A 16559-nucleotide genomic window follows, 5' to 3' on the forward strand; every position below is an offset into this window, starting at 1 on the left:
CATACACTGGATATGCACTTCAAATAATACAGAAATCTTCTTCAATATTTATCCAATGTTTTGCATTACTAGTGCATTTTAATGAAATCGGCCCCAAATCCTAATCTATTAATTCTAATGGAATTATAACTTAATTACTATTGATTGCGGTTCGATATCATAGTAATGTAGGGTACTCATTAATTTATTAACAATTTTTATTCAGCTTACATTCATGGTAACTTTATTTTAGTTTTGGTCGGATTTCTGTCGAGGAATTTTACATATTTACATTCGACTAATCTACAGGATGTGACCTATAAAAGCATGTTTCAAAGAAATGAGATCGTCATATGGATAATTATAGCAATTCTGTATTTCAGATAAAATTCAGATAAAACTAAAAGTTATCGTTTAAGATTAACTCTTATTACACCCTTCGATACATTATATTGTCTAAGATAAACTTTCTCTTCTCTCACATGAACAATAGCTCGATATTCTGAAATTTCAAATCAGACTAATCACTATGAAAATAATAATAGAATATTCTGTACTAATATTCATGACACATTAATTAGATGAAAACTGTTCAAATTGTAAGATTTCCATTCACTGGATATGCACTTCAAATAATACAGAATTTTTCTCCAATATTCATCCAATGTTTTAAGTGACTTTTGCATTTTTATGTAACCGGCTCTAAATCCTAATCTATTAATGATAATAGATTATATCGTGCATTGATATTACAAAATAAAATTGAATATATTCGTTATGAAATCAAAGTTTTCCCCTCATAAAAAAATCTTTAATTTGAAGCTTCATCTTTCAAAATTACAAACTATATTCATGATAATTTCGCATGAGGCTGTCGGTTTTATTTATCGGAATCTATTTAATAACATCGTACTGTAATATGTTACTTGTTTTATTATATGGAATACTTTATTTACATCATTGCTTATTCAATAAAATATCAGTGGAGTTTATATCAGAATTAAACATATAATGTGAATCCATTCAAGTGTTCAATATTTATTTATTCATTTAATAATGACAGAAGAACTTAATCATAAAATGATTGAAAACATAAAAAACAGGCTTTCAGCCCTTACTATTCCATTCCCGAATATTTTTAATATTTCATTTACCTCAACGCGTCTTTGACTAGTATCAGTGAAATTTGTATCTATAGAAAACAACAAGATTTGAATTATATATTTTCGCCACACTGCACAAAAAGCAGCTGTCTTCCAGTCCCTACATAGAACTGAAAGACATTTTTTGCAGACGACTCTCGTCTGACGTCAGAACAGGTTTCTTTCCGGCCTAGGCCGTAAAGAGTACCCTTTCCAGCCCCTAAGATGGAACTAAGAAAGGTGATCAAAATACAGCTGATCAAAAAAATTTTCATCATTTTTGTGTTCATTATTCAATAATTAAAACATTTATAATGATATCATCTCATTGTCATTTGAAAGAATAAAAAAGTATAAACTCAACCTCCCACAAAATTGAACATAATCTTCTAGGTTATTTAGACAAATCAAAATAAAAAATAAAAATACTTGGACAATTTCCTGATATTCAGATTATCTCAGATTTGCTAGAGCTATCACCTTCCACTTCTGCTTTCGGAAGTGCTTAGTAAACAACTATTCTCAATATATATATATATAATATATATATATATATATATATATTATATATATATATATATATTGTTTATTTTTGTGTGTGGCGAAAAATAGCGTTCGCACCACGGGCAAAAATGTTTTTTCAAAAATGTTCCTACGGCCTCGGACTTGAAAACCGATTTCGAGCCGGAAAAATCTCATTTTCTGCTCTAGGTGCGAAATATACTATATCTTCAATTTGCGATTGCTAATGGCCGAGTTTTAACATTGTTTCTATTATCCTTAGTGTGGGCTATCTATCTTTAAAAATGAACTGTTTCAAAAGTTGATAATAATAATAATACCAATAATATCGAGTGACTTGACTAGATCAGGGTCAGAGTTTCAAAAGTTGTAAAGCAGATTTGTTTACAATTGTAAATGCTTTTTGTTGCTATATACAGGTGTGTTTAAAAATCGTTAGTTTGAATATTCTGATATTCTACGAACATTAATGACTATTTAGTTGACAAAGTAATGTTGTGTTATCCTAGATAGATATGGAATAAATATCTGAATTCGGTTAGTTGTGTTCTGATTTGAAAAAAAGTGATGAATATAACCAAATTTCCGTATAGCTCTGTCATTATGTAAGTTAGTTGAATCATAGAGAAACAATAGCGTAAGTAGATATCCCATGGTATAGGGTGTTTATGTCGCAACTTTCACTGTTATCTCAAGCCGATTACAGTCGATTATTGTAGATTTTTACTGTTTTGTTGGGGTGAGAGTGTATGAACGGCACAGTATGAGAGACTAGGTGCGTCACAGAGCTTCACGGGGAAGAACTACGTGGACTATCGGCTTGAGATAACAGTAAAAGTTGCGACATAAATCTCCCATACCATGGGATATCTACTTACGCTATTGTTTCTCTATGATATCACTTAATCGCTGGTTCCTTTTCACTTGTAATTTTACTAAATGCTTGAATCTCAAAGAGTTTTCTACAAACCGTAGATGTTTAGTGAGAAATTCTAGGGGGTTTCTTCTCCAATCCAAAAGACAAATGCGTCACCTTTTACCCATCAAGTCTCTGGCTTGACTCTCTCCTATCATATCATAACTTTTCAGTTTCGATTGAAAGCACTGGACCGTGTGATTGAAGTAGGCGAAAAGAATTGAAAGATGACGGATTGGGTGAAAATAAGTTGAAGAGAGAGAGATTAGTAGAAGAAGAGATAGAAGAAGAATAAGAAGATGAAAAAGAAGAAGAGAGAGAAGGAAACTCTTTAGCTTTTGTCACCAGTGGGTATGCTCTCAAAAGACATTTAAGCCCTCTTCATTCATGTCTTCTCTTCCTCCTCACTATTCCTTTATTGTCTTTCTCCTCCTCCTCCTCCTCCTCACTCTTCCTTTATTGTCTTTCTCCTCCTCCTCCTCACTCTTCATTTATTGTCTTTCTCCTCCTCCTCCTCACTCTTCCTTTATTGTCTTTCTTCTCCTCCTCCTTCTCCTCCTCCTCCTCCTCCTCATCCTCCTCCACCTCCATGTCCTCCTCGTTCTACTCCTCCTCCCACTCCTCTTCTCACTCCTCTACCTTCTCTTCTTCTTCCCTTTTTTCATCTTCTTCACTCTTCTTCTTCCCCTTTTTCATCTTCTTCTTCCCATCTTCTCCTTTTCTTCTTCATCTTCTTCTTCTTTCCCATCTTCTTCTTCTTTTTCTCCTTCTTCTTCTTCTTCTTCTTCTTCCTCTTTCTCTTCTTTTTCTTCTTCACTATCTTCTCCGTCTTTTTCTAGTACTTCTTCTTCTTTACTTTCATCGTCTTCTTCTTCTTCTCCTTCTTCTTCATCTTCTTTCCCATCTTCTTCTTTTTCTTTCCCATCTTCTTCTTTTTCTTCATCTTCTTCTTCTTTTTCATCTTCTACTTCTTTTCCATTTCCTTCTTCTTCATCTTCCTCTTCTCCTTCTTCTTCTCTTTCTTCTCCGTCTTTTTCTAGTACTTCCTCTTCTTCACTTTCATCGTCTTCTTCTTCTTCTCCTTCTTCTTCTTCTTCACATTCTTCTTCTCTCTCTCTCTCTCTCCCTCTCTTTACCTTCTTCTTCTCCTTCTCCTTTCTCTTCCTCTCTATTGTCTTATCCTCCCCATCCCCTCTCCACCGTTCCAAAAATCTCCAGCATCATCAATCTTCTTCTAAGGAGGAAAAATGAATTGCACTGATCCCCAGTGTCACGTGACAATGCGCGTGTATGTGCGAGTGTGTGTGTGTGTGAGTGTGTTGTGGATGAACCAAGTGCCTGTTAGATAATACTTGTGGTGGGGAGGGTAGATAGGGGGAATGGGGAGTCTCAGCTGATTTATTTCTCGCCTTTGAGAAGATCTTTCCCTCTTTAAACTGAATCTCCTCACTCCTGATTTCAAAGCCTGGCTGGAAAAGATAATCTGTTAACTTCTATTCTTATATAAAAATGTCCCTCTTTCTCTCTTCTCTCACTCTCTCTCTCTGTATTTCACTCTCTCTCTCCCATTCTCTCTCTTTCTCATTCTCTCTCTGTCTGTCAATCTCTCTCTTTCTCTCTCTCACTTCAAGGGTTGTGTGGCGGAGAGGACCTAGAGTCCTAACTCCGCCTTTAATAAAGGCAATTATTCAATTACTGTATTATACTCTCTCCCTCTCTTCCTTCCTTTTTCTCCCTCTCTTCCTTCCTTTTTCTCCCTCTCTTCCTCCTTTTTCTCCATCTCTTCCTTCCTTTTTCTTCCTCTCTTCTTTCCTCTTTCTCCCTCTTTTTCTCCCTTTTGTCTCTTCCTTCCTCTTTCTCTCTCTCTCTTCCTCCTTTTTATCTCTTCCTTCCTCTTTCTCACCCTTCCTTTTGTATATTTTTCTCTTTCTCCCTGTCTTCCTTCCTTTTGACTCTTCCTTCTTCTTTCTCCCTCTCTTCCTTCCTTTTTCTCACTCACTTCTTCCCTTTTGTTCCTTTCTTCCTGTCTTTCCCCCTTTTTCCTCTTCCTTCCTTTTTCTTCCTCTCTTCCTTCCATTTTCTCACTCTCTTCCTACTCTTTCTCCCTTCCTTTTGTCTCTTCCTTCTTCTTTCTCCCTCTCTACCTCCTGTATCTTCTTTTCTCTTTCTCCCTGTCTTCCTTCCTCTTTCTCACCCTTCCTTTTGTATCTTCCTTCCTCTTTCTCTCTCTCTTCCCCCTTTTTATCTCTTCCTTCCTCTTTCTACCTCCCTTCCTTTTGTATATTTTTTCTCTTTCTCCCTCTCTTCCTCCCTCTTTCTCCTTCTCTTCCTTCTGTCTCTTCCTTCCTCTTTTTCCCCCTCTTCATCCCTTTTGTCTCTTCCACCTTCTTTCTCCCTTTCACCCTTTCCTTTGTCTCTTCTCTCCTTTTTCTTCCTCTCCTCCTTCCTTTTGTCTCTTACTTCCTCTTTCTCCCTCTTTTTCTCCCTTTTGTCTCTCCCTTCCTCTTTCCCTCTCCTCTTTCCTCTTAGTCCCTTTCTTCCTTCCAATTCTCTTCCTTCCTCTTTCTTCCTATCTTCTTTCCTCTTTCACACCCTCTCTCTCTTTTCCTTCCCCCTTCTCTCTCTCTCTTCTTCTTCCTCTTTCTCTCTCACCTCCACCAATTTGTCTCTCCCTTCCTCTTCCTCCCTCTCTTCCTTCCTTTTTTCTCTTCCTCTCTATTTCTCCCTATCACTCCCTTCTATCTCTTCCTTCCACTTAATCCCTTTCTTCATTACTTCTCCCTCTCTCTCTCTCTCTCTCTTCCCCCCTCTCTTTCTCCCTTTCTTTTGTCTCTCCCTACCTCCCACATCCTACTTACGATCCTCCACTTTTCATTGCCAGTGAATTATGTAAATTACCCTTGAATTCTGATTTTCTCACTCTGCCAAAGTAGCCTACTTACATTAGTTACATAAAATCTTGGATTCTCCTCGTAATAGAGTATGTAAATTACTTAGACTCTTTGATTTTTTCCTAGTGGAGTATGTAAATTAGAATGGATCAAGCTAGAGTTTTCTGATATCTTGAGATAAGACATGCAAATTGGCTTTTGATCGTCTTGGAGCAGTCAATTTATTAAAATTGATGAATTTTTGACGTGGTAGGTTCTTGGGGGCTCTTTTCAACTGTTATGAATGCGAAATATTCTGTTTTTGTAAAATTCACTTGAAACTTTGACACTTTCTTACGAAAATCGTCAGGTGACTCAATTTTAATCCTTCATTACTTTTCGAGTTTAACAATAATGTTCTCTATCAATAAAATAAAACAATAATGTAATAATCTTAAAAAAATATTTTAAAAAATGATCATTTTTATTGGTTTCCTCACTTTATTATTTTCGAAAATCTTCAGGTGACTCGATTTCATTCCTATCACTTATCTTGTAACTTGATAATATATCTCATTTGTTTACTCACTTTATTATCTTCTCTGTCTTATTACTTCTTTATTCTCTCTTATTTCTTTTCTCCCTCCATGTTTCTCCTCTAATTTTATCAATTCCTCTTTCTCCATCTTCTTAACCTGAATCGTCTCTCCCCTGTATCTATTTCTTTTCTCCCTCCATGTTTCTCCTCTAATTTTATCAATTCCTCTTTCTTCATCTTCTTCTAAATCTGAATATTGTCTCTGCCCTGTATATATTTCTTTTCTCCCTCCATGTTTCTCTCCCTGTTTCTCCTCTAATTTCATCAATTCCTCTTTCTCCATCTTCTTCTAAACCTGAATTGTCTCTGCCCTGTGTCTATTTCTTTTCTCCCTCCATGTTCCTCCTCTAATTTTATCAATTCCTCTTTCTCCATCTTCTAAACCTGAATCGTCTCTCCCCTGTATATATTTCTTTTCTCCCTCCATGTTTCTCTCCCTGTTTCTCCTCTAATTTCATAAATTCCTCTTTCTCCATCTTCTTCTAAACCTGAATCGTCTCTCCCCTTTATCTATTTCTTCTCTCCCTCCATGTTTCTCTCCCTGTTTCTCCTCTAATTTCATCAATTCCTCTTTCTCTATCTTCTAAACCTGAATCGTCTCCCCCCTGTATCTATGCTCGTGAAGTCTCGATACAATTATACTTATCTCTTGTTCCCTTTCCTTTTCTACATTTCCACCTTCTCTCTCTTTCTTCCTCTTCTTGCTTTTCCTTCTTTCTCCTTCAACACTCCCTGTTCGTTCTATCACCTTTTCTCCGTCTTTGTCTCCCCTCTCCTCCAGTTGTTTCTCCTTTTTCTTCCTCATCTTTCTCTTTGTTTCTCCCAATTCATCAATTTGCTCTGTCTTCCATCCTTCTTCCTGAGACTTTCTCCTACTGATCTTTTTATTGCCTTCTCCTTTTTCTATCTCTTCTACTCCAATTTCAACGTCATTTTCTTGTTTACAAGTCTTATTTCTCTTCATTTTCTTACTTCCTCCTATCGCTCCCTCTCCTTTCAAAACTTCCGTTGTATTCTTCCTCCTTATCTTCTTTGTAGCGTCTCCTATTTTTCCCATCTCTCCCTCTCCCTCTGGTTCTTCCAGTGTCTTTTTCTTCTTCTTTCTCTTCCCCTTTGTAACAACTCCTCTCTCGACTGCATCTCCTTCTTCCAGTCTACTTTCATCTACCTTCTCTTGTTTTCCCTTTTTTGACCTATTCCTTTTGATCTTCTTTGTACCGTCTGTCATTACTTCTTCTTCATCTTCTCTCCCCTCATCCTTCCATATTCCCTTTTTCTTTGCCTTTTTTGTCTTTTTGTTCTCATCTTCTCTTTCATAATTTTCGCAATTTTCTAATATCCTATAGTCCTCAGTCTTCTTTCTTCTAGCTCGTTTTCCTTCGTTAATTTTCTCTCTTTCTTTTCCTCTTCCTTCAAATATTTCTCCTCCTCCCTCAAATATTCCTCCTCCACTTCCTCCTCCTCTTCCTCTTCCTTCTTCTTGACATTCTTCCATCTTCTTCTTCTCCTTCCTTTTCGTTTTACTGTCGTGGCTCCTCCCACGCTTTCTCCTTCCCTATTCGTCCGTGCTCGTCGAACTCCTACCGGTCTCCTCCTCTTCCTCATCCTCCTCCTCCTCCTCTTCCTCGTCTTCCTCCTCCTCCTCTTCGTCCTCTTCCTCCTCCTGTTGCAACAACTCTTTGGTCGGTGTTGTTGTTCTTCTTTGTGATGTTGTTCGTGATGTTGCTGTTGTTGTTGTCGAGTAGCGTTGTAGGCCTCCGTTGACGGCTGTTGCTTTTGGACTGATTCGTTCTCCTCCTCCTCCTGTCTTTCCTCCTCCTCCTCCGACTCCTCCTTTCAACCACCCCTCCTCGCCAAACATCAGATCCTCGTCTCCCTGCAACAGTTACAAAGAAAGCTTTGGGGTTCAGTGAAGGGTTCGAATAGAAAAAGTAAGAAATCATGAGAGAGAAGAGAGATCATAATAGAGAAAGCATTATTATTACAACGGCTTGTCAAATCCTATTAAGCTTAATGATTAAAATTTCATATTAGAGAAACCACATTAAATTAACCCAACCACATAGGTTACTAAAATTCAAGATACTCTGAATAAATGAAGTTGAGACTTGGAAAAAATATCCATTGTTGAAATGATCATCGACCTTACAGAATAAAATAAAATATTGTGTTGGGTGGAATTAAATAGAGAATGCATTCATTCAAATGCTAATTAATATATAATTAATATTCAACGAAAATCCTAAATAAATGCTGTAAATCACCCCGAAGACTTCTGCTACTGCAGACATTGACAACAGGATATACAGCTAGATGGAAATTCGATGAGAACTACTATCCAAAAATTAGTTGCCAGGCCGGGAATCGAACCCGGTACCGCCCAATTGCTAGTCAGGAATGCTTACCCTTATACCAAACTGACAATCTCCGTATAAAATGAGCGCTGCTATCCAGAGATTGTCAGTTTGGTGTAAGGGTAAGCATTCCTGACTAGCAATTGGGAGGTACCGGGTTCGATTCCCGGGCTGACAACTAATTTTTGGATAGTAGCTCTCATCGAATTGACATCTAGCTGTATTGTAAGCTATTGTATATAAGTGTATAAGACAGTATATATTGTAATCTACATAAATACTCAATCAATCAATCAATCAATCTAGCTGTTAACCCCTGTTGTCAATGTCTGCAGTAGCAGAAGTCTTCGGGGTGATTTACAGCATTTATTTAGGATTTTCGTTAAATAATAATTAAATATTGTGTTGCCAAATTATGTGAATAGAAATCTTCCATGCGAACATATGTGACTAGATATATATAGATTGACAACACAGTCGATGCATAACTGTCAAATTAATTATATTTATCTTGAATATACAATATACATAATGCATTTATCATTTTTGTCATATCGGCTTGCATGGAAAGATTAAAATTCTGCACAGTTTAGCGAAACTATAACAATAAAACACAATGCATTTGCATTCCTGAAAAATCGATCATGTGCATTTCTGGGGACTTACTGTTGGATTACTGTTGTTATTTCTGGGGATTCAGTCTTTACTGTTGTTAAAATGTGTCTTATGGCTGACGTTTGAAAGCTTCGCTCACTGTGGGCGTGTCTTCTCTCGACCAATGGCAGACAGTGACCTTGGTAGGTCAACCAACCACCTATCAAAGCTGAATCTTAAGTTTTGTTAAGATTTAATGATCGGTGTTTCAATATGATGTGTGTTATTTCACTGCTGTAACTTTTGCATAAGTTCTTATCATTTTTTTTCATTTGTATCTGTATAATTTTTATTGTAAGGGGGACCTATTTGGGGAAACCCGTTGTCTCCATTGTGAATAGATAAATAAATTTCTTATATGATGCATTTCATCATATTCGTCAAGATGTTTTGGCAACTGATCTTATTTCTTATTCCAAAGTAATACAATACTGGAATAAAAACATATATATTGTCAAATTCTACCGTTTTATTTGGTACAGGACCTAATAATTATTTCATTATGGAACTGTTTTACAACATTGACAGTGACTCAGTGGAATTTTTAATACAATACTCCTGTGCCTTTGGTTCAGTCAAATGTTTCAAGATAATATTGTACTAAAATGTATAATAAATTACATGAAACACTTGTATTGATGTATTATTGTATTAATTTGGATTTCTATCCCACTTTGAGATAACTAGTGTATAATCAATCAAATTCGTTTTTTTCCTTTTATATAGATGTTTTTATGTGAAATAGTGCCTTTAGTAAAAATATTTTGGCAAGTATTGATCGTATCTGAACTTTGTAATATACAAACTAATTATATCCTGTTGCTTATTAAAGTGATCTGTGTATATGATTCATTTATCGATTTTCCGATGGTTACTTCGATCCAAAGTTAGGATTCTCTATTCTCTGATATTATATAATGTTGAATCTCTGTTCCAACCTTAGAATTTGATACAAAGAGAAACATCCTATTTACATGTAAATACTAGGGATGGGTATCGATACATCGATGTTTAAAAACATCGATGTTTACTGATCGATGTTTTTCACTTATCGATGGTTTTACCTAGACATCGGTCATCCAATGTTTTTCCCAACCAAAATGAATTTTTCATTTAGGCTCTCTGTATTTCTATGTGAGACTGTTAGATACTCTTGAAGATTTACATAACTTCTGTAGCTCTTGTCAAGGTTAGGTACTTATTTGGAATTGAATAAGAGGTCGGATTCTTCGTTTCTTAGGGAAGAAACAGTTTTTTCTTATTACAAGTGCTTTCCTCAACATACGTTTAACACCAATTAATCTAGCTCTGGAATAGAGGTCCTCGTATTGTAAGGAGTGTAGATATCCATATAAAAAAACTTTAATAATTTCCATTACCTAAATAAAACTATCAGGTATTTGAATGAATACGATATGAGTAACAATGATTGCTAAAATTAGCTTAGGATGAAGTTCCAGACAGAATCTTCAAGGATATCCCGAGAGGTTTCTGACTTAACTATGAAGATGACAAATCTTGTAAACTACCTATAATAGAGTTGATGTATCTTTCTAGTCACAACCTGACTTCAATTATTCGAAAGACTGTTACTTGAATACCACAAGTCCAAAATTGCTGTAATTCCAGTTAGTAACAGTTAAAATATTGGAACAATAGCTCCAGATAAAATTGTAGTCACTTTAGAAGTTTTTTTGTACTATCAAGTATTTCGAGATTATGAAAAAAATATACCAATGAATCAATCAACTTCCAAAATAATTGAATTATATCTATACAAAATAATATACTAATACTCTGTAAGCTATTAACAGAAGTGTTGTGGGTTCAATCAAATTGATTTCGCCCCGTTTTATCATTTTCATCAGGAATAAGAGTGTAAAGTATCATATACTGTACATTGTATCATTTTCACTTTATTAATACTAATAAAAATCTATTAATTCATCGTTTCTGATGCTTTTGAGTATTTATTTATTCAAAATTATTTAATTTTGAGATAAAAATTCCTAAGTGAATAAAAGAAAATGGTAGCTATAAGGATAACCGCTGAGTTTTGGTTACTTCAAAAACGACATTTGTAGTCTCCTATCATCCAGGAACAATACCCTAGAATGTTCGACACTACTTCTGAAATACTCTGTATAATAGTCTTCGTAGTATCATCCATAAATGTACGGCGATGCGTCGATGTTTACTGTTCAATGTTTTCCACTTATCGATGTTAAGGTGAAAAAACATCGATGTTCAAAACATCGATGTTTCGTCTTTCGATACCCATCCCTAGATACCCATCCACTTCTCGATACATATTATAACGTCACTATATTTTATCATGCAAAACTAAGCAATAAACATGCAACACATAGCAAATTCATGCTTCCACTAGCAACATTCAAATTACAGAACAAGAAACTAGACGTACATGCTTGATATCACTTTTCATGCTTAATCTAATAATTTTTCAATTAATTTGTTGGTATTCCATTTGAAATAAATTAGTCTATTTGGCATTCTATTCTATTTTTGATAAATAAACTACAAATAAATAATTTACAGTTGATTTGAAGATCACAACATAAACACATTGATAACTTCTCTAACTTTAGGATAGTCTATCTCGAAGTCAGGCCAATCTCTGTCCGATTTGTTGTCCAATTTGGACATCGAACTTGTCATCCAACATCCAATGTTGGATCCGATATCGGACCATGATATTGGAAGTTTGTTCGGATGTTGGGAGTCTTGTCGGATGAGTTGGATCATCTGTGATATAGGTCCAACACTTAGGTCCGACTTCCGAGTAGCCTTTGTTTTTCATCCGATTATACTGAAGTGGAGAAAACGTCGGAGCATGAGTGGTTTAAACGATCTAACAACAAATGTAACTGAATCTAACTAGTAGATCTAACTAGGAACAACAAATCGGACATTGAATGGCCCGTCCAAGTCGCTGAAATTAATGATACAAAACCTGACAAATTCTGACACCAAACTTGATACAGTCCGGTCACACCATAGACCAAAGAAAGAATAGGAATTGGAGACCACCCTTCGGTTGCTCCCTGCTAATTCTATCTCTCTTCTATGGTCTTTTCACACGTATTCATTATTAAACATTATATTTTTCTTGACTTGAATGAACCTTATTCATTTATTTATTCCATTGACATTAACATATCATAATTACAATATAATATGATGTTTTTATAACAATATAACCTTGATGTTTTCCTTGACATAATATTTTTTCTCTTGTTTCAGGTATGTCAAATTCAGTTTCTCTTCAGCAGTTTTAACTATTCGTGATAAGGGTGAGTTTTCATTGTATCCAGTTTTCAAGTTATTATCAACTTGTTCAAAAGAATGTAAAGGTGCGTACAGATATACGCGCCGCGAACATGAGCAATTCACTTTTAATTAGCTGATGCCAAGCTTTTTATATCCTGTATCTTACCGTTTCTGTAAAAATACAGATATAGTCAGCTGATTAAAAGTGAATTGCTCATGTTCGCGGCGCGTATATCTGTACGCACCTTTAGATCATCAACCTCAAGGAACTGCTATGAGAGATTGGAGAGATGATTCTCAGAAATTACAGATCAATATAGTGTTGCTAAAGTGAGGTCCACGTTATAATGGCAGTATTTGATGAGCATTAGTGTTGCTATCCTTGTCTATCAATCGACAAAGCAGATCTGCTCTCCTATCTTCCTCCAGTGCCATTGTTACGTGAACCTCACACTATAGAAGGAACCAATTGGAGAGATGATTTTTTTAAGATCTCTAAAAACAACAGTTGCTACAATTATTCATTAACATTTATGCAGTTTCAGTTCCTAGCAGCATATAATTTGTAGTGAATTATTATGCTCACCCGTCTTGAATGCCCAATTCAGTTTACATATAACAGTTACCGAAATTCAAGTCCAAATACTACACCTTTTCCAACTGTATTTGAGAAAGTATCAATAATTGTAATTGAGAATAGTCATTTGTATTTGAGAAGTCATCACTTGTAGTTGAGAATAGTGAATTTTATCACTATCATTTTAATATTACACTATCATTTGAATTTGAGAACAAAACGATCTGAAATCGGGAAGTTTTCAGTTGTAATTGGGAAATGATTTTAAAAAACCAGTGCTCCCAGTACTTATATTTTTCATAACTGTACTCACAAAAAATAATATGATAATATATTTAATATTCCAATAAAACGTTTAGTTTTCAAATAAAAAAATTATTTTCAAGCCCCAAAATCCATTGAAGAATTGCCGAATTGCTTGATCAAGAGATTCAATTGATTGATGTTAACGTTCAATTGCGCCTTGAACATAGAGAATTTGATCTTCATCAAGTACAATATTTTACAAAAATTTTCGGAGACAAAAGTCGTGTTGTCATCAAATACATAGAAATGATACGTTTAATCATTCGTAAACAGTACAGAGGAAATAATTTCACCATTGAAAATATTAATTTGCCCCCATGCAAAGTCTATGGTAGTAATATTGGAATACTGTTTTCGCCCCACTTGGATGTAATGAGCTGGTTTTCATGCGTCATATGGAGGCCGAAAATGATTGTTTTCTGACCAGGCCGGTAAAAGTTTTACGGCCCTAGGGCTGTAAAATAACCTTGAAGTCAGCTGATTGTGATTTGATGTGAACGTGTTTACAAAATGGTTTATCAAACGGAATCAGTTTATGCTTCTAGAATTCTATCTTATTCTGCAATAAGATACTATCATTTTATTTGGATGAATAAAATACAGATAAGATATATATTATAAACTATTCAAATTCGATTCTCAGAGTAGGATAGAATTTCTAACCTAAACTTTCGAAGTCAACGACAACAAGCATTGTTGACGTTGACATTCAGATTGGCCAAATTTCAAGTGTGCTAAAACAGCTGATCGAAAAAACTTTTCATTATTTGTGTTTATTATTCAAGAATCAAAACATTTATAATAATATCATCTTATTGTCATTTGGAAGAATAAAAATTATAAACTCAACCTCTTACATAATTGAACATAATCTTTTAGGTTATTTAGACAAATCAGAATAAAAAATGAAAATACTTGGACAATTTCCTGATATTCAGATTACATAATGGTTTATGAAACGGTATCAGTTTATGCTTCTAGAATTGAATAAGTATTCTGCAATAAGATACTATCATTTTATTTGGATGAATAAAATACAGATAGAGCTAGAGCTATGACCTTCCACTTTTGCTTTTGGAAGTGCTTAATAAACAATTATTCTCATATATATTGTTTATTTTTCTGTATGACGAAAATAGCGTTCACACCACGGGCAAAAATGTTTTTCCGGCTCTCAATCTTTTCTAGTCCTCGGCCTACGGCCTCGGATTTGAAAACCGATTTCGAGCCGGAAAAGTCTCATTTTCGGCCCTAGGTGCGAAATATACTATTACGTAGTGCAGTATCCTTTCCTGCTCAAATCAAACTTGTAATGTAGGCTACAGAAGAGCCACGACATGTCAATTGGAAAATTTTCTCATTTTCAATTGATATTTTCTCATTTACATATGACGATTTCTCAAATACAATTCACTATTCTCAATTATATGTGAAGCTGCCTGTATAAAGTGAATCTCTTTGTTGGTAATACTGTGAGAGTCTGGGAGGGAGGAAGGGGAAATTGTGTAAGGGAGTAGAGTAAGAGAGAAGGAAGGGTAAGAGAGTAGAAGAGTAAGGGAATAATGGAGAAAAGGGTAAAAGGAATTAGGGACCACCCTGGGGTTGTTCCCTGCTGTCAGACCTAGAAAGGTGCGTCTTCAATTTGCCTAATTGCTCTATTCCTTCACTCCAGTCGTTCTTTGACCTTTAACTTTAACAAATAATGGTTTCAACGTCTTCCAACATTCCAGGCTTTTCCGTTTTATTTCTTCTTCGTTCTCTCTTTTACTTCTCTTAGTCATTTTTCTTATTTTCTTTATTTGCTTGTCTCTTTCATTTTTGTACTTTCTTGTACATATTTACTTGTACTTCTTTTTTTCTCTCTTTCTCTCTCTCTCTCTCTCTCTCTTTTGAGAGTTAGAATTTGGTAGAGAGTTAGTGGGAAGGATTTTTTGAATATTCTTTCCGAAGAATGGACATTTATATGTCCAAAGCTCCGCCAATTTATGTAGATGCATAACAATATTTTCTATAGTTATCACAAATTGCTTTTTTCTAATCATATAGTTCAATAATAATTTTCTTAGTCTATATAATGTAAATTCATCTACAATTTTGCTGTATGTAAGCTATTGTATATAAGTGTATAAGCCAGTATATATTGTAATCTACGTAAATAAAGTACTCAATCAATCAATATCTCTCTCTCTCTCTCTCTCTCTCTCTCTCTGAGTGGGCCAGCTTCGCTCAAACTTCGCCCTCCTAGGCTTGAATAAGGCAACAAATTCATCTCACTCTCTCCCGGTCGTGTGTTGATGGGAAGAATAATATGAAACACTTCATTCAATCTTCTTTCCGTTTAATAACTTCTCATACTTAGTGAAATTCGCCGAATAATATTAGTTATACGATCATTTATTGTAAAGTGGTGTTTAAACCAGAATACATTGTAACTCGCATGAATAAAGAAGTCTGAGTTATCTCTCTAAAGAGTTACTCTACTAAAGAGTTATCTCTCTTATGTTCCATCTATTTTTGCTAATCTACAATTTACATGAAGATATTTATTATAATGTGTTTCATTCCGGGTTTAAACCAACAGCTGATCCATCTCCGTTCAAACCTAGAGTGCATATGCGCCTAAGAATTTGAAAATCTCTCATGAATACGAGTTTTTCGTGGTGTGCTTTCATTGATTTATCAAATGCATATTACTAGTGATAAACTTTGTAGCCTTAACAAACATTTGAATAATATGGATTGAATTTTAAAAAGATATAAACCAAACTCTCAATTTTCTTACTGATATTTTGATTTCTATGCTCTGAATAATGTAAGTTGAGACTTGAAATTATAAAACCGTTGCCAAATTATAAACATTGTCAGATTGTATGTGATTTTCTCAAATGTTTTATTCATGCACAAAATTCAAGGTCATTGTGGCAACGTTGTATCAACTAACTCCAGCAATATTGTCACTAATTGAATATGATGACTAACAAGGACTTGTATTTTGTGGGTGAATTAGAAGTTTAAGAAATTGGAAACTTAACACAATTTGGCAACGCTTGTACTTTTTCTGAACTTATTATTTCAGATTGTAGTAATAAAAGTATACAAGTTTACACATGACTGAATATGAAAGTCTAACAAATTTTAATATCTTTCTATTCAACGTATACAGGGTTAAAGAAGAATAACCAGAAGGTTCCTACTAGAATTATTTCCATCTTTTCTCAACATATTTGGCAACAGCCGTGCTAGGTTGTTACGTTTTTCTCGCAACTCGTTAAAACTAATTCAACGGCTCTTATCCGTTCAGAAGAGTTTGCTTTGCTTCAATTTGATTTTCTTCTCAAGACTTTTTCCCT

At 34.9% G+C, this 16559-nt stretch overlaps 2 protein-coding genes across 2 annotated transcripts in view; one reads left to right on the plus strand and one right to left on the minus strand.

The window, feature by feature from the left end:
• The window catches only part of LOC111051876 (midasin-like), a 629562-nt gene that overhangs the window by 176090 nt on the left and 436913 nt on the right, over window positions 1–16559 (plus strand). The window lies entirely within an intron of this gene.
• LOC120353677 (bromo and FHA domain-containing protein DDB_G0267958-like) lies at window positions 7320–8207 on the minus strand. Its single transcript, XM_039438351.1, has 2 exons — window positions 8172–8207; window positions 7320–8134 (listed from the first exon to the last, which is right to left on the minus strand). The coding sequence occupies exon 2, from the start codon at window positions 7886–7888 to the stop codon at window positions 7583–7585; it is 306 nt and encodes a 101-aa protein (XP_039294285.1). The 5' UTR covers window positions 7889–8134; window positions 8172–8207; the 3' UTR covers window positions 7320–7582.

The sequence above is a fragment of the Nilaparvata lugens genome, chromosome 11, assembly GCF_014356525.2.
Source record: "Nilaparvata lugens isolate BPH chromosome 11, ASM1435652v1, whole genome shotgun sequence".
NCBI classification, from domain to species: domain Eukaryota; kingdom Metazoa; phylum Arthropoda; class Insecta; order Hemiptera; family Delphacidae; genus Nilaparvata; species Nilaparvata lugens.

Bases quoted from the DNA above. Each gene is read 5' to 3' on its own strand.
- LOC120353677 (XM_039438351.1), bottom strand. From the start codon at position 7,888: ATGTTTGGCGAGGAGGGGTGGTTGAAAGGAGGAGTCGGAGGAGGAGGA.